The following is a 21,296-nucleotide window of genomic DNA, read 5'->3' on the forward strand; positions in this document are numbered from 1 at the left end:
GTAGTGTAGTCGTTGACTAATTATTGGGATAGACGGCTCATTTCGGTCACCGTCTTCTCAATTTTTTATTTTTATCTGACAACTTATGATGTTCGCAGAAGGTAACTGTGAGTGACCATACACATAGCGAGTTGCAACACTGCCCTGGTTGTATATTCTCGTTTCTCGTTACACCTACTGCATCCCGAATTGAATGCTAGACCCGACTGTTCGAGAGAGCGATGCTGTCATTCACGAGTCACTCATGGCGCTGTCCAGGAAAAAACTCCTCAAAGAACGCTTGCGGCATGTCTCAAAAAATTTACACGGGTCGGGATGATCTAAATTTGTCCGGACATCCAGATCCGCAAGTGGCGCTAATGGATATCAGGAGTTGTAGCATCTCCGTGTATTGTTGTGCTCCTGTTTGAGGCAGTGGATACGGACGACCTAGTGGTATTGCCTGTGACTGAGAGATCTACGATTTTTGTTTTTCGCTCTTGAGGTCGATTTGCGGGACAATATTTTGGTGGTTTTTAACACGGTAGCTGTAGGCTGCGCTGACAGATTCTTCCGTAAATACATTCCAGTACCAATATTGTCGGTTGTCCATGTGAACGGTATGATGCCCTTCCCTGTGCATGGCTTTCGGTGCTTTATTCTGCTCTCCTTAGAATGTGTGCCTGAGTGTTCGAGCAGACGTTACTGTTAGCGCTATCGACACAGATCGATTGCACTAAATGACTGTCTTCACTTTCCTTATAGCCGCGTGGCTCACCTCAGTCGGATGAACACACCCGTTCCCGAAGCGCCTCTGCACTATATATTCTTTTATCGCTACGTTCTCACTGAAGGACAGTACGAAGGGCCGCAATGGGTCGTAGTAAAGCAGGGCGCCCCTCCCCCCTCTGTTTAGCACAGATCCATGCCGGCGGTGCCGCTAGTCTTATCAACCAAAAAGCCTGAAGTGGAGGGGGGTGGAAGGCGTGAGAAGTGGAGCGTAGCGAGTCGTCGGCGTCAGTGGCAAAGAGGTGTAGCGGCTGCACCCAAGCCGGGTCTTGCCCCGTGGTCCATCAGCTGTCCACAACCTACGACGACTCTCGGCCTGACCATTCCGCAGGTACTCGAGTCGATGACAAGTGAGCGGACTGCAGCAACCAGAATGTCACTGATTGTCATCGCCTTTTCTACGAGCGGGGTGGGTGGAACAGAAAAACCTTAATAATTTCGACTGTATCTATGTTTTGAACCCTTAATTTTACTCAAAAGAAAAAAATTGGTGTGGTATTAGACTAATTCTCAGCGGTGCTTGCAAAGGGTAGATACCACTGCGCGCGAAGTGATGAGGGGAATAAGGGAGGACGCGCATCCACCCACGGTCTACTCGCGGACGCCGGCATCGACGTGCTGTGCGGCTGAAAGGCGCCAGTCGCAGAAGGTGAAGCCGACGGGACCAGTCGGGCGGGGAGATTGGGGGAGGCGAGGTGACTGTTGGACGAGGTGGGGGAGTCTGGTGGACTGGTGGTGGACGAGGGCCGTGTCGCACGTCACAGCTAGCATGGGCACGCTCGCGCCGCTAGCCGCGTGCACGGCAAACAAGTAGGGCCAGCCGCTCACACCATGCCTAGGCAGGCGCCGTGACGTATCATCATGCGCTGCAAGACTTGCACTGACCTCTCCTTGACGTTAGCTTACTCGCTTCTTAGGGGCTTGTTATCACGTGTGGAAACGGCCGACAGTGGCCATTATCGCCAAGCCAGCGATATACTTACTCTCTGTACACATACACATGCGTCATGCACGCATGACCCATCAGCATCCAGGCTAGTTACGGTTCAACGTGGATAAGACAAGTCCAGCTTTCGGCACAATTCACGATGAGCATCGATTGAGAAGGTCGTTGCTTTTGATGGGGAAAGAATAAATTTCTTATTGTATATGAACGGCATGTAATTTTTTCTAGACCTTTAGTTGCTAGGGTTTTTCAAGGGGAGGAGAAGATCGAATTCACTGACCGTGCACAAATGATTTCATGCTCTGGCCCCGTTTCAAGGGTTTGAGAGACGATGTGCATGGAGCACAAAGTACAGGCTAACGATGTTTCAAAGTTACGGCAAGACTCTAAAGCGCCATTGTTAACGTGAAACATGTGGTTTGCCCGAAGCATGTCCAGCATTGTGCTAGTCCGCACCACCCGTCACCAGTAGTGGGTGTGGTTTTTCCCCTCCCTGCCACCCGCATTGTGCATAAACCGTTAAGTGCTGTTTGCCTCCAACGTCGTCCTTCCTTTTTAGCTGCCTTAATGTAAATTTCGCGTTTGCTGCCCCACTGGCCACAGCTGCCGACCTTAGTGACAGCAAAATGTCCTCCCGCGCACCTCCTCTGCTGCATGCAGCACCTCATCTTACGAGCGGTTATAACATTTATAGGATATGTTATATGTACTGACGACATGCATATGCCTGTGCGTGCGAGAGAGCACAAGGAATACTAATAGTAACTATGGGCTGAGAGACTGCAGAAAGTCTCTATCTTCAGCTATACGGTATATGAGAAAGCTGTTAACTGATGTTCAAGCGTATGTAATCGTGGCCAGTCAAACTGTCAAGAGGTTCTCATTAGCTGCCGGAGAGCTGAGGCAATAGTGTTGAGCGTACGGAGCTCATACGAGTGTTATCCTTCCCCTAGCCTTCATGTGCGCAGGGTATTTCTTTGTTTACCCGATTTCATATAGAAGTTCAAAAGACTAGAAGCCCAAAAATACTATTGGAGAAACCCAAGACAAAAAAAAAAGGAAATAATATTGCCTTCCGGACGCCCGAAGCTTGCTCATGCGGCTGCTGGAGTGATTGACAAGAACAATTGTGAGCTGCTTGAGGGAGTGTGTGTTGGGGGGGGGGGGTGGCAACAGAGTGGGTGCGGGTGCAAGGGTGGGTGGTTTTACTGCCGTTCAAGGCCGAGGGTGGGTTGTCCCACCTTTACTGCTGTTGAGACACAGGTATCCGCAGTGACATTGTAAAAGATGAAGGGCTTGACTAGCCCTGTTTTATTTAGCTGGTGATGAATCGTTGTCACCTGGTTATTTATTGGGAAGAATATTTTGCTTATAAATATATACTTGTTGAAAGCTTTGTGCGCGCTGCGCTCGTAGACACGCACACACTGCTACTAGTGTGCTCTTTTGGAGGCGCCCCCACTTTGTGACACTTGCCCAAACGTACGCACGGTTCACTGACCTGAGGCACAATGCAGTGTTAGTGTTTTTCAAGGACCATTTGTGCTTGCCACGGCGAGTCATCGTGCGCTCTCCATCTGCTAAACCCAGCGCCAGCCGTCCCAGAGGACCACATGGAGTACAGACGGTACATTTATCAGAATTAGTTGGAGGAGATAGGTAAAAATAAATCATCGACTATCTTTGCTGAGAGAAAACGTACTTAGCAACAGTCAAACCTATGTCGTTTTATTGTGCAGTACCCGTGGTATCCTGTCTCCAGCCCTACCTCCCCTCCCAGTTTAACCGTCCATTGCACCCACTCGGTCACCTATCCACCCACCCACCGACCCGCGGCTGTTAGCCTTTCCCCACCCACTCATGCTCACCTATCAGCAACTGTTGTGACCTAAATAGGTGCAGGGAATCAGCCCCCATCCTATTCCATGACCTCGAATTGCCCGCGACCCTTGACCTCCAGGGTTTTTTTTTCTGTGCTGCGCTTTACCGGGCATTACCACCTCTCTCTCGCTCGCTCTCACTCACTTTCTGTGCGTATGCACGCCATCTACATGCGTGGAGGCCTGCAGTCTGCAGCACAGAAAACCAGGTTACTGTCGGTCGGGAAATTCCACTTTGCCCTCCTCCGTTCCCCCACCCCATCCCGCCCATAGCCCGTGGGGAGCTCAACTGCGTGGCGTTTAGTGAGAAGAAGGCGGTGGAAGCTGAGCGCGCAGTGATGGCGAGCACGGGCTTGCCTCCTCAGACTTCGCCCGCGGCATGCTTCTACCTTCAGCATCGGCTCGTGTGCAAGGCCATTGATTCAGGATAAGAACCAACGCGAGGTCTTCCCCCGATGCACGTGCATGCATCCATGCGCCCTGCACACGTCACACTTAAAGCGCTGTCAGCTTTAATTTAGCACAGAAGGAACGGAAACATAGATCTCCGAGATTCCCTGCCCTTGAGGTTCGATACCCCCATTCCACCCATGCACCCGAAGCTTGAGTAGCCCTGGCAACTGCAGGTCACACAGAGGCCCCTAACAATAGGGCAAACGTGCAATACACCCACTTACCTCAACCACCACCCCTTAACGCCCGTTGCCTGGCGTGAATGGCGACTGTGAAATCACCTGACAGTTTTCAGTACTTTGCTTAGATACCTTAAAAATCATAGCGAGACTGTAAACATTAGACGTATGTGTAGTGTAAAAATTCTATAAACATTGCCAGAATCAAAAGCGTTAGTGCGAAAGAGGCGTTCCGAAGGTCATGCGCGAGGCACTGGGGGGTCACGTGACCGCAATATGGCCTTCAACAGCGAGCAAACTAGGTGGAAAACACCTTGGGTCGCATGTACAGTGGTTGAAGCGCAAGCTAAGCACCTCGCTGCCACCACCAACCCGCCATCTCACCTGCCAGGGTCTATGCACCCTGCATGCAGTCAGCCAGTGCCGGAGTTGAAGCCAGATCGCGCGGGTCACTTCAAGGATATGGGTCAGTCTGAGGATACACAACTACTCTTGGCACCCTGGGTTCGGCCACGGTGCCGACCGTAAGGCGGATGGGGGCTAGAAGGAGTGATGTACGGGTAAACAGAATCATGAGATAAAAAAAAATTTTAAACGATTAAAAATTGAACTGTAGGTCACGCTTAATTAAGGACACTGTATGCAAGACTTCAGTCAAGTGCATTGGCCGGGGACCACATCAAACAATATACTCCTTGTATGTTCTCGAGTGGAATTAAAAAAAAATCAGTTAGATGTTCATGGCAGGATTAAGCAAATATAAATGGTATTTGTTTTTCGTTAGGGTTATTAGAATTGGAGGACCGTTACCTCCCAACACTTCTCCCACGAAAGTAGCGAGTCGTGTTGTAGCACGCAGTATTTACAAGAGGTTGTGCCATGTCATCGCATGCAGTATTTGTGTGGTTGGTGAAGAGATTGAAAGTTGATGCTACAATGGCGACCAGCACGCGATCGATGCTGGCTGTGGCAGTGCAGTGATAGAGCGGCGTCTCCATCTGTCTCGGCTAATTCACGTGCTGACAGCAGGAGGAGCCGTGAGTCTGGCAGAAAAAACCCCAACTGCTTATTACTGAGGTCGGATGTGGCCTGTATGCATGGTTTTGAAAAACCAACTCGCCTCCCACCTCTCGCTTGCTCCACTTATCCCCTTTTCGCTCAGATCTTGCCGCCATCGTCAAATTTCCGGTTCCACGATCTCAGCTTTCTGCCCAAATAACCGTTTGAAACACGGGCCGGTGACAGGACACTTTTTTTTTTGCCTAGTGGGGGTCAGCTTAAACTTTCTGATGGCGGCTAACGAACACGCACTCTTACAGAAATTGTCACCATTGCCCTCGTTTTTAAGAGTTTCGGATTTGTGATCAACTTTTAAAAGTTTTGAATGATTTCTGGTCAGAATGTTGAGATCATGACGCCGGCATTTACCTCAGTGGCGCACGCGCGCATACACACGCGAGGGAGAGAGAAAGGGGCAAAAAGCGCATCTACCACTACCTAGAGGTGCAGCCTTCAGTAGATGCGTCTTCTCGGCCGTGGGACCGATACGGACATCGCTCCCTCTCTCCCAACGTCCACACCTTCACCTACACTCACATTTCTCGTGGTCTCTTCCGTCTTCCGCATATCGCCCCAACGAGTTCAGAGGGCTTGCCCGTGCTATGCCAGCACGAACTTGTATTACCGGACTGCTGGCAGACGACTTTTTTTCCCAGTTAACTACTAAAAGGTGGCATGATACTACAAAGCTTCCGGTTTAGTCACATTCATTGTTCAGGCTCGCCAAGACTAACAGCGGAGAACTTCGCAAGACAGACAGCAATCCACCTATACACATCAATGGTTAAAGTGACACATAAACGTCCAACGCTTTTATAACTAAAGCATTGTGAACTCCACGGGTCGGAGAGCGAGGTGAGCCTAGCAGTATCGTCGCCGTTATAAAAATAGCGCCGGAGTTTAAATTCCGTACCCTCAACTGCATACCGTTTACTTGATTATTGTTAGTGCCTACTCTTTATTGTTACAAGTGCTTTTATTGGCTGATAACTTAAGGAGGTAGGACAGTGGGGGCGGGGATAGGGGGATAGCAACCGAATCATGTTGCACTTTTGTTCATGCTTACAACTCGTTCCTTTCGTCAAAAAACCAGATGCAATTCTGCTTGGGAAATCAAACCCGCGCTGTTTTTCCTAGGAAGGGAGGTATGGCGACGCCACTCTGCGGCAATGATGACCTGCGGTCTCTCTCGTTTTCTCTCTGCGGTCTTTGACTGTCGTTAACGACGGGTGGTGTGCTCTTTGGGAGGTGTTGCTACCCGCTCACGTGGTCATTGTCGGTGTTTGCCATCCCCTTGCTGTCATCGTCTTTGTGATCACGTGACAAAAGCGGTAGGGTGGAGGAAGGAAGGCGCAGTCTGTGGTGTTTCTTACCTGCGCAAGTGCAAGGATACACATACCTTGCCCCGGGTCACACGACCGGCCGGCGTGCCTCAGCCCAGCAGAGCATGGCAAGATGTCCCCCCTCTTCACTCCCCGGTATCTGTCAGTGCTGGCGCACCTGAGGAAGCAGGTATAGGATGTTGGGGGAGGGGACAGCAGAATGGCTTGTTGCCGAGCCATATGTCTCACCTTTCACCCCTCAGCGTTAGTTCACCCCTTCCTCCACTAGGGACGCGTTGCGGCCGAGCTGTCCTTGGCGTGTAACGATGACGTCTCTGTGGCGCGCGCGGGGAGGGAACCGGTCAGCAAGAGCGAACCACTGGGCACGCAGACAAAAGCCGCGGTGGGCGGGGGCTGGGAGAAGTTGAGTAACATCACCGCCGCCCTGTGCCCTGGTGCAGGGATACCTAACAGTGGTATTCACTTGCAAACAAGGCCTAGCTAGTCACATGGGCAGCCAGGGAGGGAGGGAGTTAGAAAGGGGAAGGCCTTGGCCATGTTTGTGTTTGGAGGGCACATTAGTGGTCAGTGGTCACTGCTGGTGGTGAGACCCATGGTCGTCCATTGTGCGGGTAAGATCGTGTATTTGAAGTAGATTGTGCAGGGATCCAGACTACAGAACAGTGGGTATATATAGTACACACCTAAATGACAGTGAGGGGCATGTCATGTACAGCACACCAATACCTTCAGAATAATTGTAGCCTTCAACGATTCTGGAAAATTTATATAAAGAGCATTTATTCACTTTGGGTGTTTGCATGTGTGTAGTCTCATACTATTTCTTTTAAGATTAACAGTGCAGGGCCCCTTCTACTATAAGACTACACACATGCAAACAACGGCCATTTGCTTGTTAACTATACTTGGCTGTGTGCATATATATATACACATCTAGATGTCATCTGTGTGTATGTGATAGATTTTGCCATGGACGTTTGCAGGCAGTATATGTCACAAAAACAATTTGAAAGCAAAATCTTTTTAAAAATATAACTTTCTTTAGGCAGCATTGTGATTATATTATAGGAAAGAAAACTTGTGATTTTTTTGGTAGTGCATTGTCTGTGTTGATTTGTTAGCAAGTAATTTGTATCATGTTCTTGGAAATCAATTTACATTAAAAGATTTTGCAGAAGAAAATTGGTTATGATGATCTGGTTTAGTATTTAGCTAGAGGATTTTTTTCCTGAGCATGGGATTAGCCAGTGTTGCACATAATAGTAACATTTTCAGAACCACTCGCGATAACCAAAAATCTGCGAAATAGTAACATATTTATTTCTGTATTTACGCACTATATTAAGGCTTTATAAACCTTCCCCCATACTTTTACAATACATAACCTTTTCCATTTCCTTAATAACAATTCCCACACTGTTGTGAGTAGGCATATAGCTTCTCAGGCAAGCGATGCTCGTTCTCGTTTCAGAGTAAATACATGCACTACTTACTGTAAATCATATTAATTTTATTATTTACAATATTTCTTTATTGTCAGAATTAATTTTAGTAATATATTTCTTCACCCAGGGTAGCTTCATAATATAGATGCAGTGTGCCATGTTTGATAGATGCACAAGGTTAAGGTTAATAGTAATGAGCATTTATATAGCACTTTTTCAATGATTTTCTCAGAGTACTTTACAGAAATGATAAACAGACCAATCCAGTAAATTGAATCACTAGCAACCATGCACCCTTTGATTGCATATAACAGACATTATCACTTTAACAATAGACACACCTACTCACACACAAAGTAAATACAGACACATGCATGCTCGTGATCAGGGCAGAGTCACAGTGAAGTCAGTGTTCTGAAAAAAAAAAGCATGCTAAAACATTGAATGTTTAGGTTTTTTTCTGATAAATTATTTTTATATCACTACCACAATTATCATGACAGTTTTGCTTAGTTGTATGTACTTTTTCATCTTGAATATTCAAAATACAGATTGAATGCTGAACATGGTTTACAGAGGTTGGGTTTGTTGTCTGTCCAGGGTCCAGAGGTGGCAGTCCTGGAGGCATGTCAGTATGCACCACGTTACATTCAGAAGCAAGCCCTCACCTCATCTCTTCTTCCTCTCTCCTGCATTGCTGGCACCCAAGAGCATTTCAGTACAGTCAAGGAACAGAACCTTGGCACCCATTCTACCATGAAGAGTTCCAGCAAGCCTGGTCTCCCTTCACAGAGGATGCTGCCAGCATGTTCATCATTGGTAACTGGAATGACAACTCCTCCACTGTCCACATCAAAGTCTGTCCATCTTCCCCAGCCAGTTCCAGTGGATAAAGTGTCAGAACAAAGTCACAAGAGCCATGGAAGATCATCGTATAATTGTTATCGGGAAGGCACTGCCAATAATGTGGCAGCATCATTAACGGGTGTATATTCCAATTCGGACCCTTCAGAGGCTGCAGTGGTGGCCACGCTGGCGTATGCTCGCATGCAGTCAGAACAGGGATTCCCCTATGGCATCAGTGGAGTGGCCATGCCTAGCTACAACTATGGCAGTGAGTTGTACAACTACGCTTCAAATGGATTCCCTCGAAATCACGTATCTGCGGCTATTGTTCGAAAGTGTTCACCCGTTCCACCACCCGGCGATACCATGAGAAACGCTGTCCTGTTCGTAAAGCAAAGGGCAGTTTGGCAAAAGGCAGCTCTGATACAAGTGTTACGAGCATTGTGACAACTGCTGGAACTGGCAGCAGTGGCGATGACGGCATCTCTTCCAGCGGCAGTTTAAACATTCCATCACATCCTCCCCCACTTCTAACAATGAACAGGGAATCCCCTTCCCCACTTCTTATCTCTACCTCATCAGCAGTATCTACCTCATTGGGTATGTCAGTGTTGTCTAATGCCCACAAGCTCAACTCCATATATAGCGCCTATGGATCTCAGTCAATGTACTCAAATGTGCCAGTCACGTCTACCTCATCTGCCCGCAACTCCTCTCCCTCAAGTGTAGCAGGCAGTAGCAGTAATGTGGACCAGAATCGCAACTCTGTTCTGTCATCCATTAAACAGGAACCTGGGTCACTAGTTAACTTTCAGGTGGCTGGTGCATCCCCCGATTTCAGTGTTGCTTGTAGTCTGAGCAGGGACTTGGACTCTGTTAATAGCAAATCTGACCAAGGCAGAATATGGGCAGCATTTGTTTAGTACCTTGTCAACTGCCTCACTCTCTCCGTCCAATGGCTCACACTCTGTAGAAGATGATGTAGAAAGTGATGCCGCAGAAGACCTAACAGTTAAACCAACCAAATCAAAAATAACTCTTCTTTAGCTGTAGGCAATGGTTCACATAGAGGGAGTAACCCCACCTCAGGAAAATCTTTCTTTCTCAACAACTATACCTACAATAACTCTTCTCAACCATTGTCTCAGGAAAGCTACAAGCTGTTTTGGGGGTCACAGGTTACTCAAATGTCGCCATTGGAGCTGGCTCAGAAGTCTGCAGACATTCGTTTTGATCAAGATGGAAATAGTTTCATGGAAGGCAAAGGTGATGCCAGAAATGACTGTAACATTGACCCAAGGGGTAGGGATTATGGTGCATCCAGCATGGACGTTGACAAAGCTTATTCCAGCATCCCAGAGAAAGAGTGTGGGATTTGTAAGCAGCAGTTTGATTCTAGCAGGGCTCTCCATAGCCACATGCAGGTTCACCAGAAGTATAGTCCCAATTCATGTCACATTTGCGGGCAGCGCTTTTTGCGAACATCAATGCGCATGGCACACGAGCGCATTCACAATGTAGAAAACCCATTCTGCTGTGTGGTTTGTGGGGTGTTCTTTGCTCGCAAGTTTGCCTTGCGGCAGCATGTCATACGTCAACATGTAAGAACACATAATCATATGCCAGTTGCTTGTCGTCATTGCAAGAAAACTGCAAGTTCCCTTATTCATCTGCACCAGCACGTCCTTACTCACAACATCCTTCAGCAGGAGAGAACATCACTCCTGTATCTTCGTTTCGCAAAGTCTCGAAGCTCTTCTCCCCTCAAAGAGGAGGTAGCACCAAAACTGCCGCCCCCTCTGAGTGTTGACAGCAGAGCATCAGATGATTCACCAGCCATGCTGTCAGAACCTCCTCCACTTATCCAAATGAGACCTTCTCCTACATCTATTGCAGGTTCTGAAGAGTCTATTTTGACCAATGGCCACAATACTCCAAGTGGTGCACGGGACAAGGAGTGGTGCAGATTATGTGACAAGGAATATCCCAAATCATTTATGCGCTTTCATGAAAAAGCCCATGCAGACCAGAAACCCTATGAATGTCCAACATGCAAGAAGAGGTTTGGCTACAAGAACAACATGAAGTCACACATCAAACTTCATGCTGGTATTAAGCCATACCATTGTCATATTTGTGGAGCAAGGTTCACTCGAGGCTCAACTTTACGTCGCCATGCCAGACGCCACGGTGGCAATACAGAAACCATCTGGGACATGTTTGTGTCCAATGGAAAGTCAACCCAACAGTCACCATTAGCCAACAGAGGGGCTGTACCAAATCAGACACATGAGGCCAATATCGCTCTACCATCACCTCAAGGTCAGGTTCCAACTGCTTCGTTAGTGATGCCTGGTGAGGCACTGAGGACAGTCACACCGCGGTCACGAACTCTAAAGCCAGAGTCAAGTGGGGTGAGCATAGGAGGCCGTGATGCCTTGCCCTCAGGGAAACAGTTTTGATGTTAGGGGTTTCTCCTCTTCCCCTTCCCTCCCTCAGAATCTCTTTGCATCTTACCAAGGATTGCCCGCTGTCACGCAGTCCCTCTACCCGCCATACATGGCTACAGCACAGTTTCTTAATTATGCCTCAGGGCTGTCTGCAGCCAGCTCTGTTCAACAAGATATTCAGTCAGATGCCCTCAACCTCAGTCTACCAGACAAGCAGCGACGCAGCACCTCTTCTTTAGGAACATCCTCACAGGACCAGATCCCATCAGCTGTAGGTCATTCTCAGGGTCCAGTATACCATCCAACAGTTGCAGCAGATGGTGCATCATCATCTTGCCATGATCTCATTTCTGATGATGAGAACATGGATGGTAAGGTAAGTACCATGATGGAAAAGAGCATGCCAAGAGACCATGGACATGAGGAAGACCGTCAGCATGGGGATGAAGGTAGTAGTCCCAGTATGTCACGAAGCCAGGTGACACCAATGGTGCAAGATAGCCAGAGCATTGTCAAGCCCCTCTGCTCATCCAATGCTAAAGATTACGGTGCACAGGTTACTTTGTGCTGTTCTCGTATCGTACCAGTTGGTAATAATGCAGATACTTTGGAGGGGGCTGTTCTGAGAATGCTCCTCTGGATATGTCTGCCAGCAGTCCTTCCAGGATTGGATCCTCAGCATTAGAGGGCCTGCAACATGAGACCATCGCCATGCTCATGACAGCAGGGAAATTGTTTCGCTGTCCATACTGTGACTGTTATTTCACAGACTACACCATGTACCACGTGCATCAGAAGCTCCACCAGCCAGACCAACCTTTCACCTGCAACACCTGCGGGGAAAACTGCCGTGACAAAGTGTACTTTTCTTTACACATCTATGACCATCTCAGGTAGTATACAGGAATGGACCATACCCCAGTTCACCCTACTGCTTCCATGTGATCTTTATTTGTCTCCCTTTTTCAGAAAATACGGAGACACTGTTGTAGTGGAAAAAGAATTTTGACATGCTGTGGAACAGAATGAGGGTTAAGCATTTTTCAGTGAGGTGTATGACATAGATTAATATAGAAATATTGTACCTAGAAACTTTCTGCAATTTTTTTTTTGTTTGTTTGTCAAGTGAGGTACAGAAGCAAATATAAAGGGAATTCCTGGAGAATCCTCACACTGCGTGCATTCATATTTTTGACCAAAACACTTGTTAAACATATCTTTCTTTTATCTAAAGACATTTACCTCGTGAAAATACAAATACCTCTGTCTCTTGTCTTGTTTTTGTATTGTGTAGGAAATGATGTTCATTGAACCATAGATTGGTGCAAAATATTTTGGTTTAAGTGTGAGCAGGGATTTTGAAATATTCTATGTCCTCTCTTGTCTATTTTGAGAGACAAATCAGGGATTGTGAAAGAACATGCTAGTGTTTACTGTTTGTTTTTAACCTTATTTGAAAGTAGATTTATCATGAGTGTTGCTTTTAATTTTTGCTTATATGGCAACTGCCTCAGGTTGGGATTGTTCTTTTTTCTTTTCTTTTTCTGGGAACTTAAAAACTTAGACAATTTGTTTTATGCAAAGATGTTGATTATTTGCTCTTAAAAGAAAGTTAAAGGCTTGGTCATGGGCTGCTGCTGTGTTTATCCCTGCTATTTTTTTTTTTTTTAAATGGCAAGACCTGCAAGTGACTGAACTTTGTGTTCAGCTCCTGGATTTAGCAAGCAGAGTCATATTGCAGCTAACTTTTGTAAATATGTTTTCATCAATACGGGTGCAAAAACTGCAGTTACAGTTGCTAAAAGATGCTACCTTAACCCACCAGACCTTTGTCCTTTCAGCTCCCCACCATTTCTTGTTGTTCTGGAAAGTATCTCTATTGTTCTTAGAGTGCACATATATTTGATAGTTACAGACTTTGTCTCAGGATTTGTAACATAGCTTTGATATTTACCCCTGGTTGTATGTATACATATATATGAAGCACTGCTCATTGTACATGTTCTGACTTGTTGTGAGACTTTACACTACCTCAGGGCATCAGGTATTGGATAACCACCAATACCAGGATTTGAAACATTCTCAAACAACTCTTGATAGGGTACAAGGATTTTTTTCATGATTTCCACCCTTTTGTACATTATATTCAAAGTTTTTCACTTTGTCTTTTGAATGCATACATTATGATCATTTGCTACCCATTTGTCATCATTGTCTTGAACTTTTATAGTGGATTTCCAGTATTTAACCTACAAAAAAAAAAAAAGAACACAATTTCCTGAAAAAATAGATAACCCATTTAATGACTAAAAAAAAACCTGCCAATCTTGCTAAGGCATGGCCAGATAAGCTTGTGGCATGTGTACCTCCATTATTCCACTATATTCATGTTTTACTGATTATGTATTGGGAATACCTTTACCTTCTTTTGGTACTATTGTAATACATGTCTTGCTGAAAAACACTTAAAAATTAATTTGTTTTTTATGAAAATGATTATGCATCTGTGTTTATAGATCCAGGGATTTTTTCTGTTGTTTTTGTGATTGATGTGGGAAAGCTGATTTCTCGAGCTTTCCATCTCAGGCAGTTGTTGGAAATATGAATATGGAATGGCCAGTTTTTACACAAGTACTGGTGGAGCAATTGAGCAAGCGCATCAGACTTTGCCATGAGAAGTGTTTGGTGAAAACAGGTTTTAGGAGTTAAGGTGCACCTTAAGCAGCTTTTTTTTTGCCTCTTTTTTTGTGCATATTTGGTTTAATTTCTGTGTGCAGATTAAAAATAAAAACGGGTATAAAGCAGCATACACATCAGTGTTTAGTCACATAAATCTACCTCTAAATCAAGACTGCCTGTCCCATGTGATAGACATGCTCTCACCAGTCCAGTATATTATTTAACACGCTCAAAACAACATTGATGGCATGTTAGTCGAAGTGTAGTAGCAGCAGCCACCATTGTTGTGCTCAGCACATTTCTTTTTCATTATAGTTGATGCTGAACTCCTGTATCATCAAATTTGATGTTTGACACTAGGTCCCTGCTCAATTTTCCAAAGTGGAGCTATTATCATCATTGTCTCAGTACTCCCCTCTTCACATATTAAATTACACTCACCTCAGTATGGTCAAGACAAGCAGAGGAATGTGATTTAACAGTATACATTTTTTGTTTGGGCTTATCAGACTTTACAAAATAGATTGTTCTATATAATGCTGTGATCTCTGTAATGCATGTGTAGTACTGTATAAAGATATAGATAAGTATAATCTGATAATATAAATGCTGTCATATTAGCATTTCTTTATATTTTGTGCAGGCAGTACATAAAAGGGACTTAAGTAAGTGAATTCTAATTTGCAGATGATGAAACGGTGAATGGTTTGTATTAGGAAGACAACAAATCATAGTAGCAACCACTTTAATAAGTGTGTGTGAGAGAGATTGTCCTTTGTTGCATACTTTTTCAGAGCAGAAGTTCATAGCAAGCCTGCCCCTCTTCTCACACCATTTCATCAACACCGTTTGTGCATAGCTTAATATTGGGTGTGAATGCCACAAAAATGTAGCTTGACTGTGTACCTTGTACACTGTAAACATGTCCCCTGCCTCTGTTTTCCTGTGCTCAGTCTCAAGAATACATCTCTCAGGTGAAAGTTATGTAGACGTGTAGGTGTGTATATATTCAGAACTTTATTTGTTCGTGGAAAAACTAGTTCTTTCTTTGTTGTTGGATGCACTTCATATAATTTTTTTTTTCTTTTTCATTTTTTTTTAAAAATTTTTGTTGTATTTCCTGGTGTGCTTGACCTCTAAATGCTTAATAGGCTTGCACATTCAGTCTTCCATATTGTGCCTTTAACTGTAGGGAAAATGGTTAAACCCCTCCCATCAATCTAGTTTTATTTTGATTTTGACTCTTGACATTTACCTAATGATTTTATTTTAAATCTTCAATTATGTAAAGGTAGAATTCTGCTTACTAACAGATATGTTAGCTGTTTTCTCACAATTTCTAGTATTATATGGGTTGGGGGGCAAGAAGAGGAGATTTATCATTTAAAGATATTTTTGTTTCACCCAAGAATTTTTCTTACACTAAGAACTGCAGTTTTACGGCATCTTTCAGTTAGCTTAGGAATAGCTTGGCACCAGTGCAGTCTAAATCACACATCAAGCACCAAGTGTGTCCTGCAAGCTGAAATTTACCAGCTGTTAGTAAAAATTTGGACTATTTTCTGATTAAGAGGTCCTGGCAGTTTTTAAGATTTCACTTAAGGTTAACTTTCATCAGATCTATTTCCTTTATAAGTGGCACTGGCAGCAAGAAAAGCCTAAATTTTGGTAAAATCGACTACAGATATTTTGTTAGGTTTACATTTTAAACCAATATTAAAAGAGAAAGTAACAGCACGGTCATTTGAAATATAATTAATAATTTAGTAAATGCTTCCTCCACTATTATCTGTAGATGTGATATACACAAGGTTTGAGACAAAAGAGGCTTTAAGATTAAATGAAACTATAGAATTGTAACTTTTAGTAGATAGAAATCACAATCTAGCCATTAACTGCCCCTACATCATATAACTTTTCCTGCAGCATTGTAATAATAGAACAGGTAATGTGACCTGAAATGTCAGAATGCACTTTTAATTGAATGCTTTTTCCCTTCACAATTTCTTTGGATTGAATCTTTCTTAAAAATAAAAAATTTAACATATATTTAAATTTTGTTGGTTTGTTTTAGATTATGCTGCCACAAAGTATTTAAAAAATAGTAATTTGTTTTATGGCATAGAAAAACAAATAAATTCATTTTGTTAGTGTGAACTATTGAGAAGACATTGTTTCAGGACTTTGCAAAATTTGTGTGGCAATGACAGCAGACATTGTCAAAAGCTATATTTTTTATAGTTATTAAGAGTAATGTTATTAAGAGGATGTTTACAAGTACTTTTGCAACTCTTGCAGCTTTTTTACCTCAAGCTCATATTTCTGGGTCACTTCAATGCAGGGAAGAACTGAAGGAGCTGAAATATTTAGCTTTTTCGCTTCATTGGTTATGTAACATTATGTCACGTCTTTTTCATACACTCAGTGCTAAGAATTATGTGGGTAGAATTGTTGTATACACTGTTATTAATATTGTGGATCTGTTTATTACTTTTTTTGCCATGCACTCAGAGAAAAAGCATTGTTTTTTTTACCTGTAATTGCATCTTGATGCTCTAACATCAGTGATTTGAATATTTCAAGGATAGGTGGAAGATGACAAAAATAATTTTAGATTTTAGCCTAAATGATTGAGGAAGGTAAAAGTGTCAGTGAAGATTATTAGCCGCATTCATATTATGGGTACATTTAATCTGGGGCCGTTACAGCTGTCCATATGCTCATCTGCTGAGACATCATTCTTCTTGCAAGCCCTGTAAAGATGAACATTTCCCCGTATTTGCTGAGCTTTGTAATCTGCACGTTGCTTGTCAGTATCTTGTGATAGTTGACAGTTAAGTGTGTCTTAATCTTAGTCATGTAAATGCAAGTGAATGCCTACTGGCAAGCACCATGTGGACAGTGTTATGTTGAAACTTGTGTTAATCTAAAGATGGTACTGTGCGTGTCATTTATCATTTTAGACATTCAACAACAAAAATTATGTCATAGTGGATACAGTTGTCCTTGTTACTTTATCATTCATATTAAAAGACAATTCTATAATGATTTTCTTGGAATCTTTCCATTTTTTCCATTCTTTGTTTTATCTTTTAAAAGCATTTTTTTATAGTTCCTTTGCAGTACTTTATGTTCAACCCCTTGCCAGCTGCTGCTATGAGCGTTATGATACCATATCAACATTTCACAGCAGCTGTAGGCAGGAGGTTAAATAGCCACACTTTCTATGCCTGCACACAAAGGCACACATGCAAGCATGTATGTTGGTGGATGGTTATGTCCATGGTTGTCTTGACCTGCATAACCCTGCATAGGTCAAGTGCTTGATGCAAGTTATTGGACATGACCATTTGTAATGTTCAGTTGCACATTGGCAATTCATTGATCAAAGTAAAAGAAGTATAATTTTATTTACCAAAAGTCCTGAAGGAGACTAAGAAAGGAAATGTGTTATGTTTTTACTGATTGTGTGCAGATCAGTCTGATTGCATTCTTAAGCAAATGGAGAGTTGCCTTGCAACTTTGCACCAGTCTTGAGAGAGCAATCCAGTTTCTCTTCACCCCCAACTCCTTCCTCTGTGTATGAGTGTGTGAAAGCAAGAGAGATCATTATACTGGCTAGTTGTGAAAAAAATTGAGGCTGGTGAAATCACTTTTTTGCTTGAATTCGCTGCAACATATTTTGTAACTGATGTGTGCATTGAAGTATTTTTCTTTTGCAAGTTTTTGAAAGCAGATACATGTGAAGAAATTTAGGAGAACAACCATGTTCTGACTTCTGTCATCATTTAACTTTCAGTGAATCTGTGCAGTAGATTATCCCTGTTTGCTGCATTAATGTTGGTGTTTGTACATATTAGCTTTAGTGAGAGTTGTCTTAAAAGGGTTGTTTGTCCAACCATATCTACCTCATTATACACTTTTCAGTTCATATTTCTGATATATACCTGTTGCCTGATTTGATATTTGAACGAATGATGTTGGGACCGCTGTCTTGTGGTGGTGAAGACTTTCTGATTCTATTGATTGTAATGTGACACTCAATGCCCAGCAAAGAAAATCTAAAATGTTTGTACACTGATTGCTTAATTAAAGAGGCCAACGAAAGGTTAGAAACCTTAAATTTGAAGGGTGATATGTATATTGTTAACATTCTGCAGATTCTTAATTTGAGGAGAACAACCATTCTTGCTAATTTATATTTTTGACAGCATTGTATGAATAATCATTACCAGGATGGTTGAGCTGGCTACTATTTTTTAATAATGAGAGTTATTTCCTCTTGGGTATAATACATTGACTGTAATAGAAAACTACATCTGTAATAGAGGAAAACTTATTTTTACATTATGACGGCTTAAATCACATCTTAAAGCATTTAAAAATTGTCAAATTAATGCATTCCCTCTCCCTTTTTGGGATGTAGCACAGTTGTTGTTCATTGATGCAATTAGGTCAGTGACCTTTACATTTAACAAAATGTTAATAATGCCAGTAGGGGATTGAAAAGATTCGAAGATTGCTGTAAACATCAGGCTTTTATTTGCTAAATCAAATGCTTAAAAGAGACTCCTAAGGATAATGACCAAGTTAATGTTTGCTTCAGGTTTTGCATTAAGATGTCATTCATATATAATGTTTAGCAACACAAATGCATTCTCAAGTTTATGAAACTTATTTATTTTCGTTGGCCTCAAAATCGCACCTATTTGATAGGAGACATAGTAAGTTCAAGACTTGACATCTCTTCCTATTATATCCCTTTTGCACCCATGTAATAGAAGGATATTATTTAGGCTCAAGAGCTAACATCTTTCCCATTCTTATTCATCTTTGCCCACAATGCACCTACCTTCCCTTTTATCCACTGCTGTTCTAGAAATGTACCTTTAGAGCCACAAGAAAACATATACAGCAGTGTAGCAACAGGTAACATGAGTATGGGTTACTTTTTACTTCCCTGACTTGTATCACTGTTGAATATTAATTTCTACCTCTTCCTTGGGTATGCTTTCATTCTACCATGCTCCCTCTTGGTGCAAGAGGTGCAATCACTGTCTGCTTTCCCATCGTTCGTGTCCAAAGAAAAATCTTGTGCCACTTGTTTATCAGCAATCATAGTTTAGCAGACAGCAGTGTCCAGAAACTGGAATGTGTAACGGCATTACTTAGCCTTACCTGAGAAATGCATTAAAATAGAAATTTGTAGTTGCTCAGTTGCATAGCCAGGATGGGTACATGAAAATCAGATTTTTGTGGTCAGAATTTATATAAAAATAAAAAAATCATATATTCATTATGGCTTTGGAAGTTCATATATGTATGTGTGTGTACGTTTGAGAATTTCATGAAGATAACATTTCGTGATACAGAAGGCCCTAAGAAAAGTGTCTACCAGTATCTCTTTGTAAGTGATGCCTGGAGGATTGTTAGCCGTCTGGCGAGTGGGACCTAGATTGCCTGTAATCTGAAAAGTCTGGCCAATGGCACTCTGATTGCAATCTGCAAAAAGCACATTAAACTTGAAATCTGCAGAAAGGCATAGTTTACGTGAAGGATGTAAACAAGAGTTGTCCTACTATTGTCTTAGACTTGTTTGTGTCCTACATTTCAGAAAGTAGGATTCATACATCAGACAGCACCTGCTCTTATCCTTCTGCGTTGGCACAGTTCCTCATCTGCTTCCATTATGTTCACTTTGTTACACAGGGCTGATGCACTGTTATCTTTTGTCATAGGTTCTTTACTAAAGTGCTGAGTATCAGCACACTTATCAAAGTGATAGGGGATGTTTACATTTAGAAGTTTATGCCATTGACAGGCGTGCAGGCATGTGTGTATATAGCTTTATGACTGTACATGTGAGACAGTGTAGGACACGGTTTCCAACTCATATGATTAACTATTTTAGAAAATCTGCTTCTGGCAATAAAGGTGACGCTAAACAGGATAGGGACAAGATGAACAAGAACATTTAAAATAAAAACAGGAGAGGGTTAGAGACACTATATCACAAGCTTCTGCACAACAACTACAATTTTAGCCGATGACTCTCATCCACTCCGACAGGAATTCGACTACAGATGCATAGAAAGAAGCGTAGGCTTAGAGTTCCCAGAGCCAGACCGCACGATATCTGCATTCTTTTATTTCAGCATAATCCACGTATACAACCCAATCATGGCGAGGACTACGTCATCGGTGTCACCAGGAGAGCAAAGGTTGGCTGTCCTGGTTCAGTTCTCGTCTCGGCACGATGTACTTTCTCTGCATGTGGCATCTGTTTACAGGGCTGGCTGCCTTGTCGTGATACAGCCTTAGGTGCTGGCTCAGCGTAAAGCACCAATCTACCCCTACCCCTCCCGTTCCTGAAACACCCGGTCTTTCTTGTGTTTTGTTTACACGTATGCTTATATTCAGTCAAACTTGATGTATCATTTAATGTCGGTATTATGTAATAGCATCATTGGAACGAAAAAATTTCCTGAAAATGATTAATAAAAATGTATTGTATTTGTATTTTGTAGCAAAACAACAACAAACCAAGAAAGAAAAACTCAAACGATGTAAGATAATGTCATAGAGATAGTTTCGAGACCTATTGAATGGGTTTCCAGAATCGTAGCTGCTCCAAAACAAAATCCAGAGAAGATAAGAATTTGTGTTGATACGAGAGAAAGCGAATATGTGAGAACAAGTCATTGTTATTTAAACCTAGCGGCATGTATGAGCGGCGCTACTGTCTTCAATTTGCGTTAACGTTAGGGTACAATCAGCACTGAATCCAAAATCCCGTTACATCACTACCTTTTCAATTAGCATCCCAACTTCAGCTGCGGCTCTATGCAACAAGGACTAAACTAACTTCCGCAGTCAAGACACACTTTACAGGACAGAGAGAAAAAAAAACATGACTATCCTAACAATGCGAACTGGTCACCCCAGACTCAGACATTACATGTTCACCAAGTACCGCACTGGAGAGTTCATTGAGTGTCGCTGAGGCACAGCCCTAGTGAGAGTGGCAAAATTCCTCATTCCAATCTAAGAAATTAAGAGCATAAACATGGCCAACACAGCATGAAGGAAAAGATTCAGATCCTGCGGCGCACAGCAGACTTCTGGAATTATTGTCTGAGTGTTCGAAGCAGAAGACGACTGCGTTTTCAACTTATTTTGCCGTTACAAACGCTTCAGTTCAGCTGCAGAAATCTTCCAACAGACTATCCAGGCAGCGACTGAATGAAT

General features: G+C 43.0%; 1 protein-coding gene across 1 annotated transcript in view; it reads left to right on the plus strand.

The window, feature by feature from the left end:
• The window catches only part of LOC112562462 (zinc finger protein 28-like), a 21,015-nt gene extending 1,671 nt beyond the window's left edge, over nucleotides 1-19,344 (plus strand). The window contains 5 exon segments of the mRNA XM_025235743.1: nucleotides 8,674-9,220; nucleotides 9,223-9,841; nucleotides 9,941-11,379; nucleotides 11,513-11,745; nucleotides 11,970-19,344. Coding sequence (XP_025091528.1) covers nucleotides 8,674-9,220; nucleotides 9,223-9,841; nucleotides 9,941-11,379; nucleotides 11,513-11,745; nucleotides 11,970-12,266 — 3,135 coding nt within the window. The 3' untranslated portion in view covers nucleotides 12,267-19,344.
• The last annotated feature ends 1,952 nt before the right edge of the window (nucleotides 19,345-21,296 follow it).

This window comes from Pomacea canaliculata, linkage group LG4, assembly GCF_003073045.1.
Source record: "Pomacea canaliculata isolate SZHN2017 linkage group LG4, ASM307304v1, whole genome shotgun sequence".
Taxonomy (NCBI): Eukaryota; Metazoa; Mollusca; class Gastropoda; order Architaenioglossa; family Ampullariidae; genus Pomacea; species Pomacea canaliculata.